The following is a 14,255-nucleotide window of genomic DNA, read 5'->3' on the forward strand; positions in this document are numbered from 1 at the left end:
TTTACTATTGCAGTCAGATTTGCATTTCTGGCAGAAATCACCTGACCAAGAGCAGCTTGTGGGGGAAAAAAAGGTTTATTTTGGCTTTCAGACTTGAGGGGAAGCTCCATGATGGCAGGGAAAATGACAACATGAGCAGAGGGTGGACATCACCCGTCAACCAGCATCAGGTAGACAACAGCAATAGGAGAGTGTGCCAAAAACTGGCTGTAGTACTCATAAGCCATCCCCCAACAATACACAGCCTCCAGGAAGAGTCAATTCCCAAATCTCCATCAGCTGGGAACCTAGCACTCAGAACACCTAAGTTTATGGGGTTCACCTGATTCAAACCGTCACAAGGTAAGAATGTTTTTTGCAAGCATGTAGAAATTTTACTTATATTATTTTCTTGCTTATTTTTCAGTAAACCAGACATGTCACGCCTGAGGCTTGCTGCTGGGAGTGCTATTGTGAAGCTGGCACAAGAACCCTGTTACCATGAAATTATCACGTTAGAACAGTATCAGCTGTGTGCACTAGCTATCAACGTAAGGAAAGTTCTAGATTCGACATGGCTTTCATATGGTCTTTGACTTTTAGGAAGAAAAAATTGCTGTGATAGCATCAAATCCTTAAGTGTTCGTATTTTTGAAACACGGTCTCATGTAGCCTATGCTTGCCTCGAACTTGCTGTGTAACCAAGAATGATGTTCACTCCTGACCCTCCTGCCTGTACTTCAGTGCTGGGGTGTGCTCATTGTACCCAGCAGTGTTTATGTTTTCTTTTGAAAAATGTATTCATGAGAAACGTTTCGCAGTTCTAAAACTGACATTTAGTTTGGGGCTGCTGCCATAGTGTACCCAACTTGTTCTGCAGTTGTTCTGGTCTATAAAGTTAACCTAAGCACCAAACCAACACTCACTGAGCCATTGTTCTTGGGGAGATAGGAGAATAGATTCCTTAGAGACTCTGGTCACAAATTTAAAAAAAAACAAAATGATTAGTGTATAACCTTGTTTTATGTGTGTTTCTGTTCTAAAACCTTTTGTTTAATATATCTGCATAGCTATTAACGTTGAGCTCATAGCCAACAACACTATAGCTCATACCTGAATTAGGCTTGTTTATAGCATACACATTTTCTTTAGGCCATACCACAGCCGCCTTATGCTTAGAAATACTAAACAGCACTTTATCACTATGTTTGGGAGCCATTTTGATTTCAAATTGTGAAAAAAATGTGGCACCAAATAGACCACAGCCAGTACCCTTTGTAATGGTGTCTGTTGATGCCACAAATCTCAGCATGTTTTCCTTTTGTACCGACAAAGCTCATGCTCTGCTCTTCCTAAGATTCTCTGTAGTTTCTATCTCTCCGTTTGTGGCTCTTTTTCATTTCCTTGAAGTCTGTGTACTCTCTGAGGCTGTGTTAAGGATCAGTGGCTCCACTTCCACCTTCTTTCTTGGCCACCTCATCATTATGTGTGTGTCTGCTACACCGGCAACATTAAGGGTTGGTTTTCTTTCTTTCCAAATCTGTGGTCCTACTTCAAATACTAAATACAAAATTCAAACTTTACCCCAGACATAGTGGTGCATGCCTTTGATACCAGCACTGGGAAGGCAGAGATAGGATGATCACCAGTTACAGGCCATCCTGAGATTACATACTGAATTCTAGGTCAGCCTGAGCTAGAGCAAGACCCTATCTGTGGAGGTGGGGGAAGGAGAAAAAAAATTAAACTCTATGTTCTGTGAGTCTAAGACTTAAGTCAAATGTTTCTATCCTTTCCTGGCACTCCCCAAAGTTTTAATAAATCTAAAAAAAGCATGGCTTATGTACTTGACACTGTTTATATTTCTGCTTTGTTGAAAACGTCCAAATAATCTTGTCTTGCTCTGTTTTTTGTTTGTTTGTTCATAGCTTCATGACCATGCTTGCTGCTGTAGTCAGCAGGATCTCTCACCAACCTTTGTATATACAGACAATAGGCCATGATCATAATCCCCTCCCACCACCTTCCCTTTCCCCCTCCCCAATCCCCCTTCCGCTGAATCCCTGCTTCTTTCTAACTAGTCTCTCTTCTATATTAATGACATAATTTCCCTCCTCCTATTACGCAGGCCCTATGAGTTCATGGGTATCAAGGCCACCTTGTGTCTGGAAGACAGTATTTTAAGCATTCCTCCCCTTTTGGCTTTCACATTATTTTTTTCTGTCACCTCTTCCTCAGTGGTCTCTCAGTCTTGGAGGGTATGCTAGTGAGGTCTTAGTGCTGAACACGCCACTGTCACTAATTCTGGGCACTTTGAGTTTTGTGTCTCTAGTAGTCACTGCCATCTGAAAAGAGAAACTTCTCCAACCAAAAATGAGAGTAGCATTGTTACATGGGCATGAACATAAGTGTTTAAAGGGTAGTTTGGTGGGCAATAATCTATCTATTTGGTTAGATAACAGTAGTAGTTTCCTCTCTAGGACTTAGAACCTCCCCAGCTGTAGGCTTTGGATTAGGTTTTCAGTACCAAGCGTTAATTCCATCCTGTGGAACAAGCCTCATGTCCAGTCAAAGAGCAGTCAATTTGTTCCATAGCCTACATGTCACCATTGTACCAGTTGGTATATTTGTCTTGGCTTACCAGATCCACTGCTGGTTAACACCATTGATGATTTTTCTCCCCTATTAGCTTACATAGCTCTTTCTAGCATGACGACAAGTCATCAGCAGGGACGAGGCTTCTCAGTTCAGGTTGACTTCTCAGTGACCTACAACCAAAACCTGTAGTATTTTCAGCAATAAGGTCTTGCCATCTACTTATGATGGGCAACCAAGAGCCTTGACAAAGACTGTAATATTTGGGGGGCATCAGGGCCTCCTCTGACAAATAACTCACTTGAAGATAATCCCTCCCCTGGCACTGAAATTTTGTTAAAATTTACGGCTTCTGGGCACAGCATTATCCACCCCACAGGATACTTCTGCCCAAATGCATGCTCTCTCTCTTTTAATTAATTAATTAATTAATTAATTTGAAAGAGAGAAGAGGAGGAGGAGGAGGGAGTGAGAGAGAGAATGGGTGTGCCGGGGCATTAAGCCACTGCAAATAAATTCCAAATGCACGCACCACTTTATGCATCTGACTTACGTGGGACCTAGGGAATTGCACCTGTATCCTTTGGCTTTGCAGGCAAGCGCCTTAACTGCTAAGCCATCTCTCCAGCCCCAAACTTTCTCTTTGTATATATTTATTTATATTAATGAGAGGGAGAGAGAGAATGAGAATGGGCTCACCCCAGCCTTTAGCTACTGCAGTCGAACTCCAGACACATGCGCTACCATGTGCATTTGGCTTTATATGGGTGCCAGAGAATCAAACCCAGATCTTTAGGCTTTGCAGGCAAGCACCGTAACCATTGAGCTACCTTTCCAGCCCCTAAGCTCTCTTTTTTAATATGTATAATATTTAGCTAGTAAAGAAGTAGGTTTCCGTACTGCTTATTCATGGCATTTTTAATTTTGATAACTCTCCTTCTAACCCCTCCTCCCATTCATCCCCCTTCCAAAGCCACTCAGACCATTTGAAGAAAAGTTTCTCTTTTTTTTCTTTTTAATTTTTTTTTTTAAACAAGTGCCCTTCTTTTTTTTTTAAAATTTTATTTATTTATTTGAGAGTGACAGACACAGAGAGAAAGACAGATAAGAGGGAGAGAGAGAATGGGCGCGCCAGGGCTTCCAGCCTCTGCAAACAAACTCCAGACACGTGCGCCCCCTTGTGCATCTGGCTAACGTGGGACCTGGGGAACCGAGCCTCGAACCGGGGTCCTTAGGCTTCACAGGCAAGCGCTTAACCGCTAAGCCATCTCTCCAGCCCTTTTTAATTTTTTGTTCATTTTAAAAATTTATTTATTTGAGAGCGACAGAGAGAGGGGAGGGGGGCATGCCAGGGCCTCCAGCCACTGCAAACGAACTCCAGACGCGTGCAGCCGCTTGTGCTAAACTGGGTCCTGGGGAATCAAGCCTCAAACCGCGGTCCTTAGGCTTCATAGACAAGTGCTTAACCACTAAGCCATCTCGCCAGCCCCAAAAGTTTCTTTTTTTAAAGGAATAGTCAGTTCATTTGTAAATATATTTGTGTTTGTTGACTTAAACTTATTTATTTATTTGAGTGGGGATGAGAATAGGCACACCAAAGCCTCTAGCCACTGCAAACAGACTCCAGATGCATGTGCTTGCCTTACATGGTACTGGGGAGTCAAAGCTGGTCCTTACACTTCACAGGCAAGCACTTTAACTGCTAAGCCTCCTATGCTACTTTTTGAGTCTGGCTTATGTGAGTGGCTTGGCAACTAAACCTGGGCTGATAAGCTTTGTAACCAAGTCCTCTAATTGCTGAGTCATCTTCCCAGTGCCTGCCTGTTTATATAGTTTTTAATTGGGTGTTTTCACAATAAATTGGAATACACACACACACCCATTCCTCATTCCTATGGCATTAAGACTGAGGAAGGACAGACCTTATTTTGAGTATGAGAGTTGATGTAATAAATTTCTCTGAAAGTTTGATTACTTTTTAAAAGTAGGTATTAGAAGATACTGAAGTTTAAACTAAATGAAGGATACATAAAAGTAATTAATGCCGCGCTAAAGAGATGCCGAGCCCAGCACGGGGAGCACCCGCGCAGGTGCGCTGCAGGCGGCCCACTTTGAGCGGAGGGAGGCGGGAGCTGCTTGTTAAAGAGCAGGGAGGAGCTTGCTGGGAGAGTAGGGGTAGGTGGTTTGAGAAGAGGGCCATCATAACGTAAGCAAACAGCTTGGTTTGTACAATTAAAAGTAATTTGAGTTTTCTGAAATTGATTAAAAACTCTTAGAGTCATGCATTTTAATTGGGGTAGTCTTTTAAATGATACAACTCAGTTGTGGTTTTGGTCAGACTCTTACCTTGCCACAGAATGAAGAAAGGCTACACGTGAGATGGTGGTGGTTGTCTGTGGTGGTGTTTGGAAGTGCTGGGTTCAGGGCTTGGTGCTTTCCGGGCAGGCACTGTGCCCAGCTCCTGCTCGCTGCTCACTCCTTGCCGCCACGTGCATGGAGTCAGGAATCATTGCATCTTCACAGGACGAGTGCTACCAAGTAAGACAAGTGTTCGCGCAGAAGCTTCACAAAGGCCTTTCCCGATTGCGCCTTCCGCTGGAGTATATGGCCATCTGTGCCCTGTGCGCAAAGGACCCCGTGAAGGAGAGGAGAGCCCACGCGAGACAGTGCCTGGTCAAGAACATCAACGTGAGGCGCGAGTATCTGAAGCAGCACGCGGCTGTCAGTGGTGAGTGCGCTGGCGGGAAGAGTGGCTCCGGGAGCCAAGCAGCCTCCCGTTCATGGAATACAAACCATGACTGGGACTCACTGTGTTGTAATTAGCACTCTTCAAGCAGGAATTAGCATTGTTTCCAGTAACTTTTTCATTTACTGTAAAGGCCGTTTAAAAAGCGTAGGCAAGTTTTACTGTCTCTATGTAAAGGGACTAAGTGAGCAGGAAGCCTCGCGTGGCACTAGAGGTGGAGCGGCAGCGTGCCGCTCCGAGCAGAGCCAGGCACCGCGCTGGCTGGGGAGAGTGCTCGTGCTTGCGCCTGCGCTTGTGCTCCGGCGTAGCTCACACTCGCGCCAGGGCTCTGCTGCTCTCCCTCCAGCTGCTCCCCTCGCCCTGCCAGGCCCAGTTGGTGTAGTTGGTGTGCCTCTGACGTCTGTGACTTGTTTAACAAACCGCATTAACAGTCGTCCACTTAGCCAAGCCAGAGATCAGAGGCATTCCTCCTGCCTTTCCCCCTCACTCATCAGTCATACAATCCTTTAATCCTTCTAGATGTCTCAAATATCTATCTTCCACTTTCCTACCTTGCTGTATTTTACTTGGACTCCTGTAGCTTCTTTGAACTACCTCTCTGTCGTAAGTGTTCCCTTGCTCTCTCCCCCTCTCTCCCACGGTGCCACACTGCTCTCAATTCTCCTAGAGCAGATCCAGTCACTCCCTCCCCTTGTTGAATCACCTCATGCTCTGTATAGTTTGCTCTCAACCCAAGACTCAGGCATTCTATCTGTTATAAACTCTCTGGTACCTATATTCTTGAATTTGAATTTATGAACTATTAATTTTTTGTGTTATTTGAAATTTATGCATTCATTTTCCCTCCTCTCTTGCCAGCTCTGTCTGGAAATTGCCTCTCTTCCAAACAAACAAGGCCAGGAAGTACAGTTTATTCCCTTTAAGTCCTTTAGAATACAGTTTGGTATTGGTGGGTAACTGTGACCCTCCTTCTCTTCCTTTCCATGGTACTTTGTTGTTATGTTTGGCCAAGTTATTTGCTCCATGCCTTGGTTGTGTGTATTTGTAAAATAGGCATGATTATACTCCTTGTGGCTGTCATTGAGATTAAAAGATGTTATGCAAAAAGCACCCAGCATGATGAATAGCCCAGAGCCATCACTAGATGCCAGCTGTTCTTACTTGATGACACTTTTCACATAGCTTCGTCTACTGGTACTGTATTTACATATAGGTATTTCATTTGTGTATGACCTTATTTATCTTTATTTTAAAATTCTAATAAATGCATAAGAGTAAGAGTAAATATTTGATAGAGTTTAATTTAAGTTTCACTGAAATTTGAACCTTGCCATCTTTTCTTTTCTATATTGATCACTAGTGGCAATGCACAGAAACAGTTTTCTTCAAGTTCAGTGACATCTGGTGCTTCATTGAAGAGGTTGAACATCTGACTAAGATTTTTACTGTGACTATATAGAATTATTAGACATACAAATTCCTCTCTTTTTGCATAGTCTTTCTTAAAGTTCATTAGAGTTACTTTTATGACCTCAACAGCAGAATTTACTAATCTCTGTAAACAACAAAAAAAGTTTCAGTATAAGCCAAAAAGTTCCTTGTTATGGAAAACACCCCAGGAATGCCACTGTTTTTTGTATGTTCTTCAGATACGAATAGAGCCATCACTACTCCTTAGCCCCATGCCATGCTGACGCGAAGGACTTGGAAGTTTTCATTTTGCTCAGTAGCTTAAAGAAAATGTTAAAGCCAAGGGTGCTCATAAGAGAAAAAAAATGAATTTTAGGAGCGTTGCTTAGTCTTGAATATAGTTTGTATGGGTCATGTTTCCATATGCTTTTGAAAGCCAAAGTATTTGCCTTTGTAGTCTCAGCACATGTTATGTTTAGTAGACATTTTAATAGATGTGATGGTGAATAAACTGTTAATTATGCTCCTCAGCACAGGATCACTCCACATGTTGTTTTAGTCATACTGTAGGAAATTCTAAGGATGCAGGAAATATAGTAGGATGTAGTATGAAAGAAGCAAGTGTGAGATTGGATTTTCTAATGTGGATATTTTTGTTTTGTTTGTTGTCTTTTCAGAAAAATTATTGTCTCTTCTGCCCGAGTATGTTGTTCCATATACAATTCACCTTTTGGCACATGACCCAGATTATGTCAAAGTACAAGATATTGAGCAACTTAAAGATGTGAAAGAGTAAGACTTTTTTCATCTCATTTTCATATTTTCTGAAAGTTGTTTTTAATTTTAATTATAATTGACATTTTATCTCCTAGGAGGTTAAGGTTCTTTTTCTTAGTCACTGTCTTGTTTTTGTCTTTTCCAAATCTCTTCTCATTATATTTCTTATATAATTTCCCTAAACAGTTGCATTCTCTTTCTCTACTGGTGTGTCATTTCTTTTTTACTGAGGTGTGGCCCATTAAAGCTTCTTGTCTTTTCTCATTTCCTTCTGAAACTGCATTTCTGTGCGAGGTGAACTAAGATTCTCTTCCTCACCTCGACAGTGCACGTTGTTCGTCTGCAGGGAGAGATTGCAAACACTACATACACCCGGGTGTAGAATGTGGAAAGATAGTGATATGTAGAGAAGCATTAATAGAGCATAATTCCTGAAATTAACAAGACCATGCTTTGTTTTCTTTTTCTTTGCGAGAGAGTGCAAGAGAGAATTGGTGTGCCAGGGCCTCTAGCTAGTTCAGTCGAACTCCATACATGTGTGCCACCTCATCATGATTTGTGACCTTGTGTGCATGTGTCACCTCCTGCATCTGGCTTACGTGGGTTCTGGGGGGTCAAACCTGGGTCCTTAGGCTTTGCAAGCAAGTGCCTTAAATGCTAGGCCATCTCTTCAACCTCATTTTCTTTTATAATAAAAGATGTCTTGTATTTTTAAAAAATACTTAATTAATTTATTTATTTGAGAGAGAACAGGCTTGGGGCAAGTCAGGGCCTGTAGCCACTGCAAATGAACTCCAGATGCATGAGGCACCTTGTGAATCTGGCTTTATGCGGGTACAGGAAAATTGAACTCTAGTCTTTAGGCTTTGGTGGCAAGTATGTTAACTGCTGAGCCATCTCTCCAGCCCCTCTTTCTTTTTTTTCTTTCTTCCCAAAGTAAGGTTTCACTTTAGCCCAGGCTGACCTGGAATTTGCTGTATGGTCTCAGAGTGGGCTTGGAATCACAGTGATCCTCCTCCCTCTGCTTCCCAAGTGCTGGGATTAAAGGTGTGCGCCACCACGCCTGGCTCCTCTTGTGGTTTTTGAATCAATTAGTTTACTGTACCTTTAACATACTACTAAGGGAAAGTAAGTCTTGGTATCTTAATTCATAGAAGTATTTTGTAGCTGACTGAGATACCTTATAAGAATAAAATGAACTTTCCATTCATTCCCCATAGAAGGGAAGAACTTGTTGCCTCTGTCTTTTGTTTTGCTGTATTTCTAAGACACAAGCAAATCTCCAAAAATGAGTTCTGTGTTAGTGATTCTAACTAATGAAAATTCTAGCCACCTCAGATTGTCTGAAAACACTGTTCTATTCTAACATAGTTGGAATGATCTTTGGCACTGTCTTCACAGTTCAGGGTGTCTTTCTCGTTGCCCTGGTGGCCATAAGTTACCTTCATTGTGTTGGAGAGCAACTCCATACCTGAGATTCAAAAAGTGATGTTTCTCATCTCTAGATTAGTATTTTGCTTTACATTTCTCACTTTTTCCTATTAGTTTTGTCCTTTATGTTCTATCCTCTCTATATAATACAGATCTAGTTTTTTTTAATTACAAATCAGCATCTGAAGCTTAAAATTTTCTCCTCATTAAGCAAAGATAGTACATGTAGGCATTAGCCCCCCCCCCTTTAAAAAAATATTAGTGGCTATTCTTAATAAGGTGATTGTATGCACTGGAAAACTTGCTATTAGGACTTGACTCATTGTGGAGCCGTTGGCAGCTCACTTGGTCTGGGCCCGTCTGCTCCAGCACTCTTCCCTCACCGCCATAGGCGGGGTTAAGATGCTTCACCATGTAGCTTTCCTCCGTGAGTGATCCAGGGAGGCTTTGACCTTAACCCATCTGCACTGCTGCCCTGATAATACGTGTGTGACATAACCTTTACCGCTATTTCTGTTTTAATTTATAGCTATTGCTTTTTCTTTTTTTCCTGTCCCTGAATTGTAATCTAGGTTCATTCTGATAATATTTGGAATCATCATATCTTATGTAACAAAATTTTTCCCATATCTTCTTATGTTTTAGATGTCTTTGGTTTGTTTTGGAGATATTAATGGCTAAAAATGAAAATAACAGTCATGCATTTATCAGAAAAATGGTAGAAAACATTAAACAAACAAAAGATGCTCAAGGACCGGATGATGCAAAGATGAATGAAGTATGTGCTTGTGATTCCACATTGTGTTAAAGACTCCTGTATGAAACTTGTAATGCTTGGAGACAATAGGAAGCCTCTTTCCCTCCCTCCCTCCCTCCCTCCCTCCCTCTCTCCCTCCCTTCCTTCTTTCTTTCTTTCTTTTTCAGGGTAGGGTCTCACTGTAGCTCAGTCTGACCTGGAATTCACTATGTAGTCCCAGGGTGGCCTTGAACTCACAGCGATCCTCTTACTTCTGTATCCCGAGTGCTGAGATTAAAGGCGTGCGCCACCACGCCCAGCCAGGAAACATGTTTTCTATCAGTAGTAATTAGTGTCGCTGATGTAGAATTAATAATAGTAAACAAAACAACAATATGAGCTTCAGTATTTTTTAATACTGATGTTCACTATTTAGATTGATGCATGTTCTAGAATTGCTCCTAATTTAGAGCTAGGAGCCAACCTGATTATCTAAAAAAATACCATTGCAGAAACTGTACACCGTGTGCGATGTTGCTATGAATATCATCATGTCAAAGAGCACCACCTACAGTTTGGAATCTCCTAAAGACCCTGTACTGCCAGCTCGTTTTTTCACTCAACCTGACAAGGTAATTGTAGAATTTGCTTGTGGAAGTTGAATAAAGTGTCTTCTCAGCACCAGGCTGTGGGAGATCCCAATGGTCGGTATTAAGAGCTAGCCCATTTCTGATAGCGCGAAGAGATTTCCGTGGGTTTTAAAAGTGGGATTCAAGACCAAAGTGTGAGTACAAGTGGAAGAACTAAGGTTTAGATACAAACTAGGATAACCTAGAGTGTGTGGCAAAGTCTGAAGCCCAGCTAAGAGCACAGGTGAAAAATGTTCCCAAGGATTTATGAGTTAATAGCTGCTGATCCAAAATGGGAGCTAGAATGCCAATGTACAATCTGGTTGGTTGGGTCTTACAATTGCTAAGAGCAAATGTGTGGAGAATAGACGCCGGAGTGGGCCCAAGACTAGACCACTGTGGGAACATTCCCAAAGCACACTGCAACATGTTGTGCGTTGTCTCGCACACGCTTAGAACTCCAGTATGTCAGAACTCAAATCTGTTTTGTTAATACTAGAACAGCTACAAGGTTAATGTTAATTTATTGTAGTAGTTAGTTCAACCAATGACTGAAATTTCATGATTAGCTTAGTAAATATGTACTTTAAAATGAAGCTATTTTATGCTTTGTTGGCTTTTAACCACCTCCTGAAACTATTTCAGTATTCACTGACTGTTTCTTTTTCCATTCCTTGTAGAATTTCAGTAACACCAAAAATTACTTGCCTCCAGAAATGAAATCATTTTTCACTCCTGGAAAAGTATGTTTTGAGAATTGTCTTAATATTTATGTGGTGGATTATTTTAGTATGATGATTGGCCTAATTGTGTTATTTTTTATTTCTTTTAAAATTTGTGAGGCTGGAGAGATGGCTCATTCGTTAAAGTGGTTCACTTTCTCTCTCTTTACAAATGAGTAATGAAAAGAAAAAAAAAAAAAGCCCGTATGTGGTGGCCCATGCCTTTGATCCCAGCACTTGGAAGGCAGAGGTATGAAGTTCACTGTAAGTTCAAGGCCACCCTGAAACTACATAGTGAATTCCAGGTCAACCTGGGCTAGAATGAGACCCTACCTAAAAAACAAAAAAAGATCAGACAGATCAGCATTTGTTCAAAAACAGTGGCTGTTTAATAAGGCCATACACCTTTAATCCCAGTGCACTCTGGAGGCAGAGGTAGGAGGGTTGCTGTGAGTTCTAGGCCAGCCTGGGATTACAGAGTGAATTCCAGGTCAACGTGGGCTAGATCAAGACCCTATCTTGAAAAAATAAAATAAAAATTTGTGTATCTCAGGGCTGGGAGAATGGCTCAGTGGTTTAAGGAGCTTACTTGCAAAGCCTTCTGGTGCAGATTAAATTCTCCAGCTACCATACAAGCCATATGCAAAAAAATGGTGTGAGGCCCTGGTACACCCACACACACCCATGTACAGAAATAAATTTTAAAGTAATTTGTGTATCTCAAGGTAGAAAATATAGTTAGCAATCTTCTATTTTTGCTGGTATGAATTAGTTGTATTTGCTATATCGATGCGCACTGAGTCGCACCAATGTAGTTTTTAGCTTATTAAATAGATTACCAGTCTTAAAAGGACTCTTCCAGTGTCCTTCTATAGCAATACTATTTTCATGATTGGCCATACATTTCATTTATTCACATATTCTTTATCTTTATGTTTTAGAAGTATTTTATTTAGTTATTTATTTGCAAACAGAGAGAGAGAGAGAGAGAGAGAGAGAATGGGTTTGTCAGGACATCTAGTCATTGCAAATGAGCTCCAGATGCATGTGCCTACCTGTGCATCTGGCTTTTCTTGGGTACTGGAGAATCAAACCCAGGTCGTCAGGTTCTGTAGGCCAACACCTTAACCACTGAGCCATCTCTCTAGCCCTTGTTCTCGTATTCTGTGGAAACCTTTTCGCCTGATAATATGAAATGAAACCATTATTCTTTATTATTCTTGTTATTTAGTTTTTGTTGTCTGTTTTGAGACAGGATCTTGCTATGTACTCCATGTCAGCTTTAAACTTGTCCTTCTGCCTCAGCCTCAGTGCTGGAATTATAGGCATTAACCATGCATACCTGGCAAATTGTCTAGATAGTTTTGAATTTGTTTAAGCGGTTCTCAATCTGTAGTACCTCTGCTTAAGGATAGATACATTTTCCATGATTATGTGTTGTTACTGATAGTTCTTTTTTCTTCAGTTTTTATTTTATTCTATTTGAGAGACAGAGAGATTGGGTATGCCAGGGCCTTCAGCTGCTGCACACAAACTCCAGACACATGTACCACCTTGTGCATCTGGCTTATGTGGGTCCTGGGGAATTGAACCTGGGTCCTTTGGCTTTGCACTAAGCTATCTCTCCAGCCCTGATAGTTCTTGATATGTAAGTTGTGTTATTATCCAGATGAAAGATCCACATTTCTCATTTCAGCCTAAAACCACCAACGTCCTGGGGGCAGTTAATAAGCCCCTGTCGTCGGCAGGCAAGCAGTCTCAGACCAAGTCCTCGCGCATGGAGACCGTAAGCAATGCAAGCAGCAGCTCAAATCCAAGCTCTCCTGGAAGAGTGAAAGGGAGGTAAGCACTGAAGTTCAAGATTCCAGTGAGACCACGATATAAAGTAGTACACGCTAAGACGCTAGTGTGAGTGGATGGAGGGTCACTGGTAGTCACTTGCAAATGCAAGTGCTCATGTACAGCAGGTGCTGCTTCTTAGCTCTTCCCAGTTCAGCTTGCTGGGGCAGTGCACGCTAGCACACGTCACAGGCCTTCCACCGCTCGTGGGGTGCTTGGATAGCTGTCAAATTCAGACAGTGGAGACGAGCTAAAATGATGAGATCTGAACTCTCACTGGAGAAATTGCTTTCACAGTACATCAGTGAACAAGAATGGCAGAGTATATAGAACAGTATTATGATACCTTTGTTTTGTAAAAAGATGTATATTACAGTTATTTGTATATACATAGAAAATTTATAGGGAACTATGCAGTCTTAAAGTATTTATAATAACTGGAGGAAATAATTTATTCTATTTGATATTGTTTGAATGGCTTTTTACTATGCATATGTGTACACACACATAAATACTCTGCTGTTCTTTCAAAAAGTAGTCCTGGGGTAGGGGCTATGGTTCAGTGTGTACTGCAAAAGCATGAGGGCCTAATTCACCAAGCTCACTTCTCCAGCACCCACATAAATACTTGGGTGTGACTACTGCCTGTAGCCCCAGTCCTTAGGACCCATGGATTGACCAATCTGACCAAAACGGCAGCTTCGGGTTCCGTGACAGACTCCTCCAGGAAACACCCGCCGTTCTCTGGCCGCCATGCTTGTGTGTATGTGCTGTGTGTTATCACGTACATACATGCATGTACATGCCATACACACTGCGCTGCACATACTAGGCACATACTTGCAAAAATACAGAAAAAATAGTTCTAACGTGGTCTCTCTTTTCTTGTTAAAAAGGAGAAAAAAATTATAGATCTTTTTGTTGGCTTGAGACTGAGATTTAGGATTCAATACAGGTAAACAGTGTTTAGAAGTAGATAAGGATGTGCGGAAAGGCTGAACCCTTTTCAGAGAATGAGAGCGTGTGTTATCACCTCGTCTGATGCGTCTTTATTGGGTGTCTGCTGTATGCCACATGCACGTTTAAATGCTAGCCCGCACCGTGACAAAGGGCCATGGCTCCATTCCAACAGGAGAACACAGTCACACTCTCTCAAAAATAGGAAACAGAATGGCTTTTGTGTGCTGAGTAAAAGTGAGATTGGGGTAGGGAATTGCCAGGGACAGGTTAGTTAGGTTTCAAAATGACATGGGAAAAAAATGAGTTTATGATTGTTTTTCCTGAGTGAGCCTCACTGCTTACTGATAATTATTCTGACTGTGATAGAAAACGAGATTTGATCTGCACAAGTAATGAAACCTTTGCTCTAAAGCTACATAACAGCCAAGGCG

The 14,255-nt window shown here is 41.6% G+C and overlaps 1 protein-coding gene across 5 annotated transcripts in view; it reads left to right on the forward strand.

Annotated features, from left to right (window-relative positions):
- The window catches only part of Pds5b (PDS5 cohesin associated factor B), a 188,690-nt gene that overhangs the window by 157,492 nt on the left and 16,943 nt on the right, over nt 1-14,255 (forward strand). For all 5 annotated transcript variants that reach the window (XM_045154102.1, XM_045154103.1, XM_045154106.1 and 2 more), the window contains exons 24-30: nt 407-530; nt 5,098-5,302; nt 7,408-7,522; nt 9,584-9,716; nt 10,187-10,306; nt 10,984-11,046; nt 12,722-12,867. In XM_045154102.1, coding sequence (XP_045010037.1) covers nt 407-530; nt 5,098-5,302; nt 7,408-7,522; nt 9,584-9,716; nt 10,187-10,306; nt 10,984-11,046; nt 12,722-12,867 — 906 coding nt within the window. The remainder of the gene's footprint in view (nt 1-406; nt 531-5,097; nt 5,303-7,407; nt 7,523-9,583; nt 9,717-10,186; nt 10,307-10,983; nt 11,047-12,721; nt 12,868-14,255) is intronic.

Source organism: Jaculus jaculus, chromosome 7, assembly GCF_020740685.1.
Source record: "Jaculus jaculus isolate mJacJac1 chromosome 7, mJacJac1.mat.Y.cur, whole genome shotgun sequence".
NCBI classification, from domain to species: Eukaryota; Metazoa; Chordata; class Mammalia; order Rodentia; family Dipodidae; genus Jaculus; species Jaculus jaculus.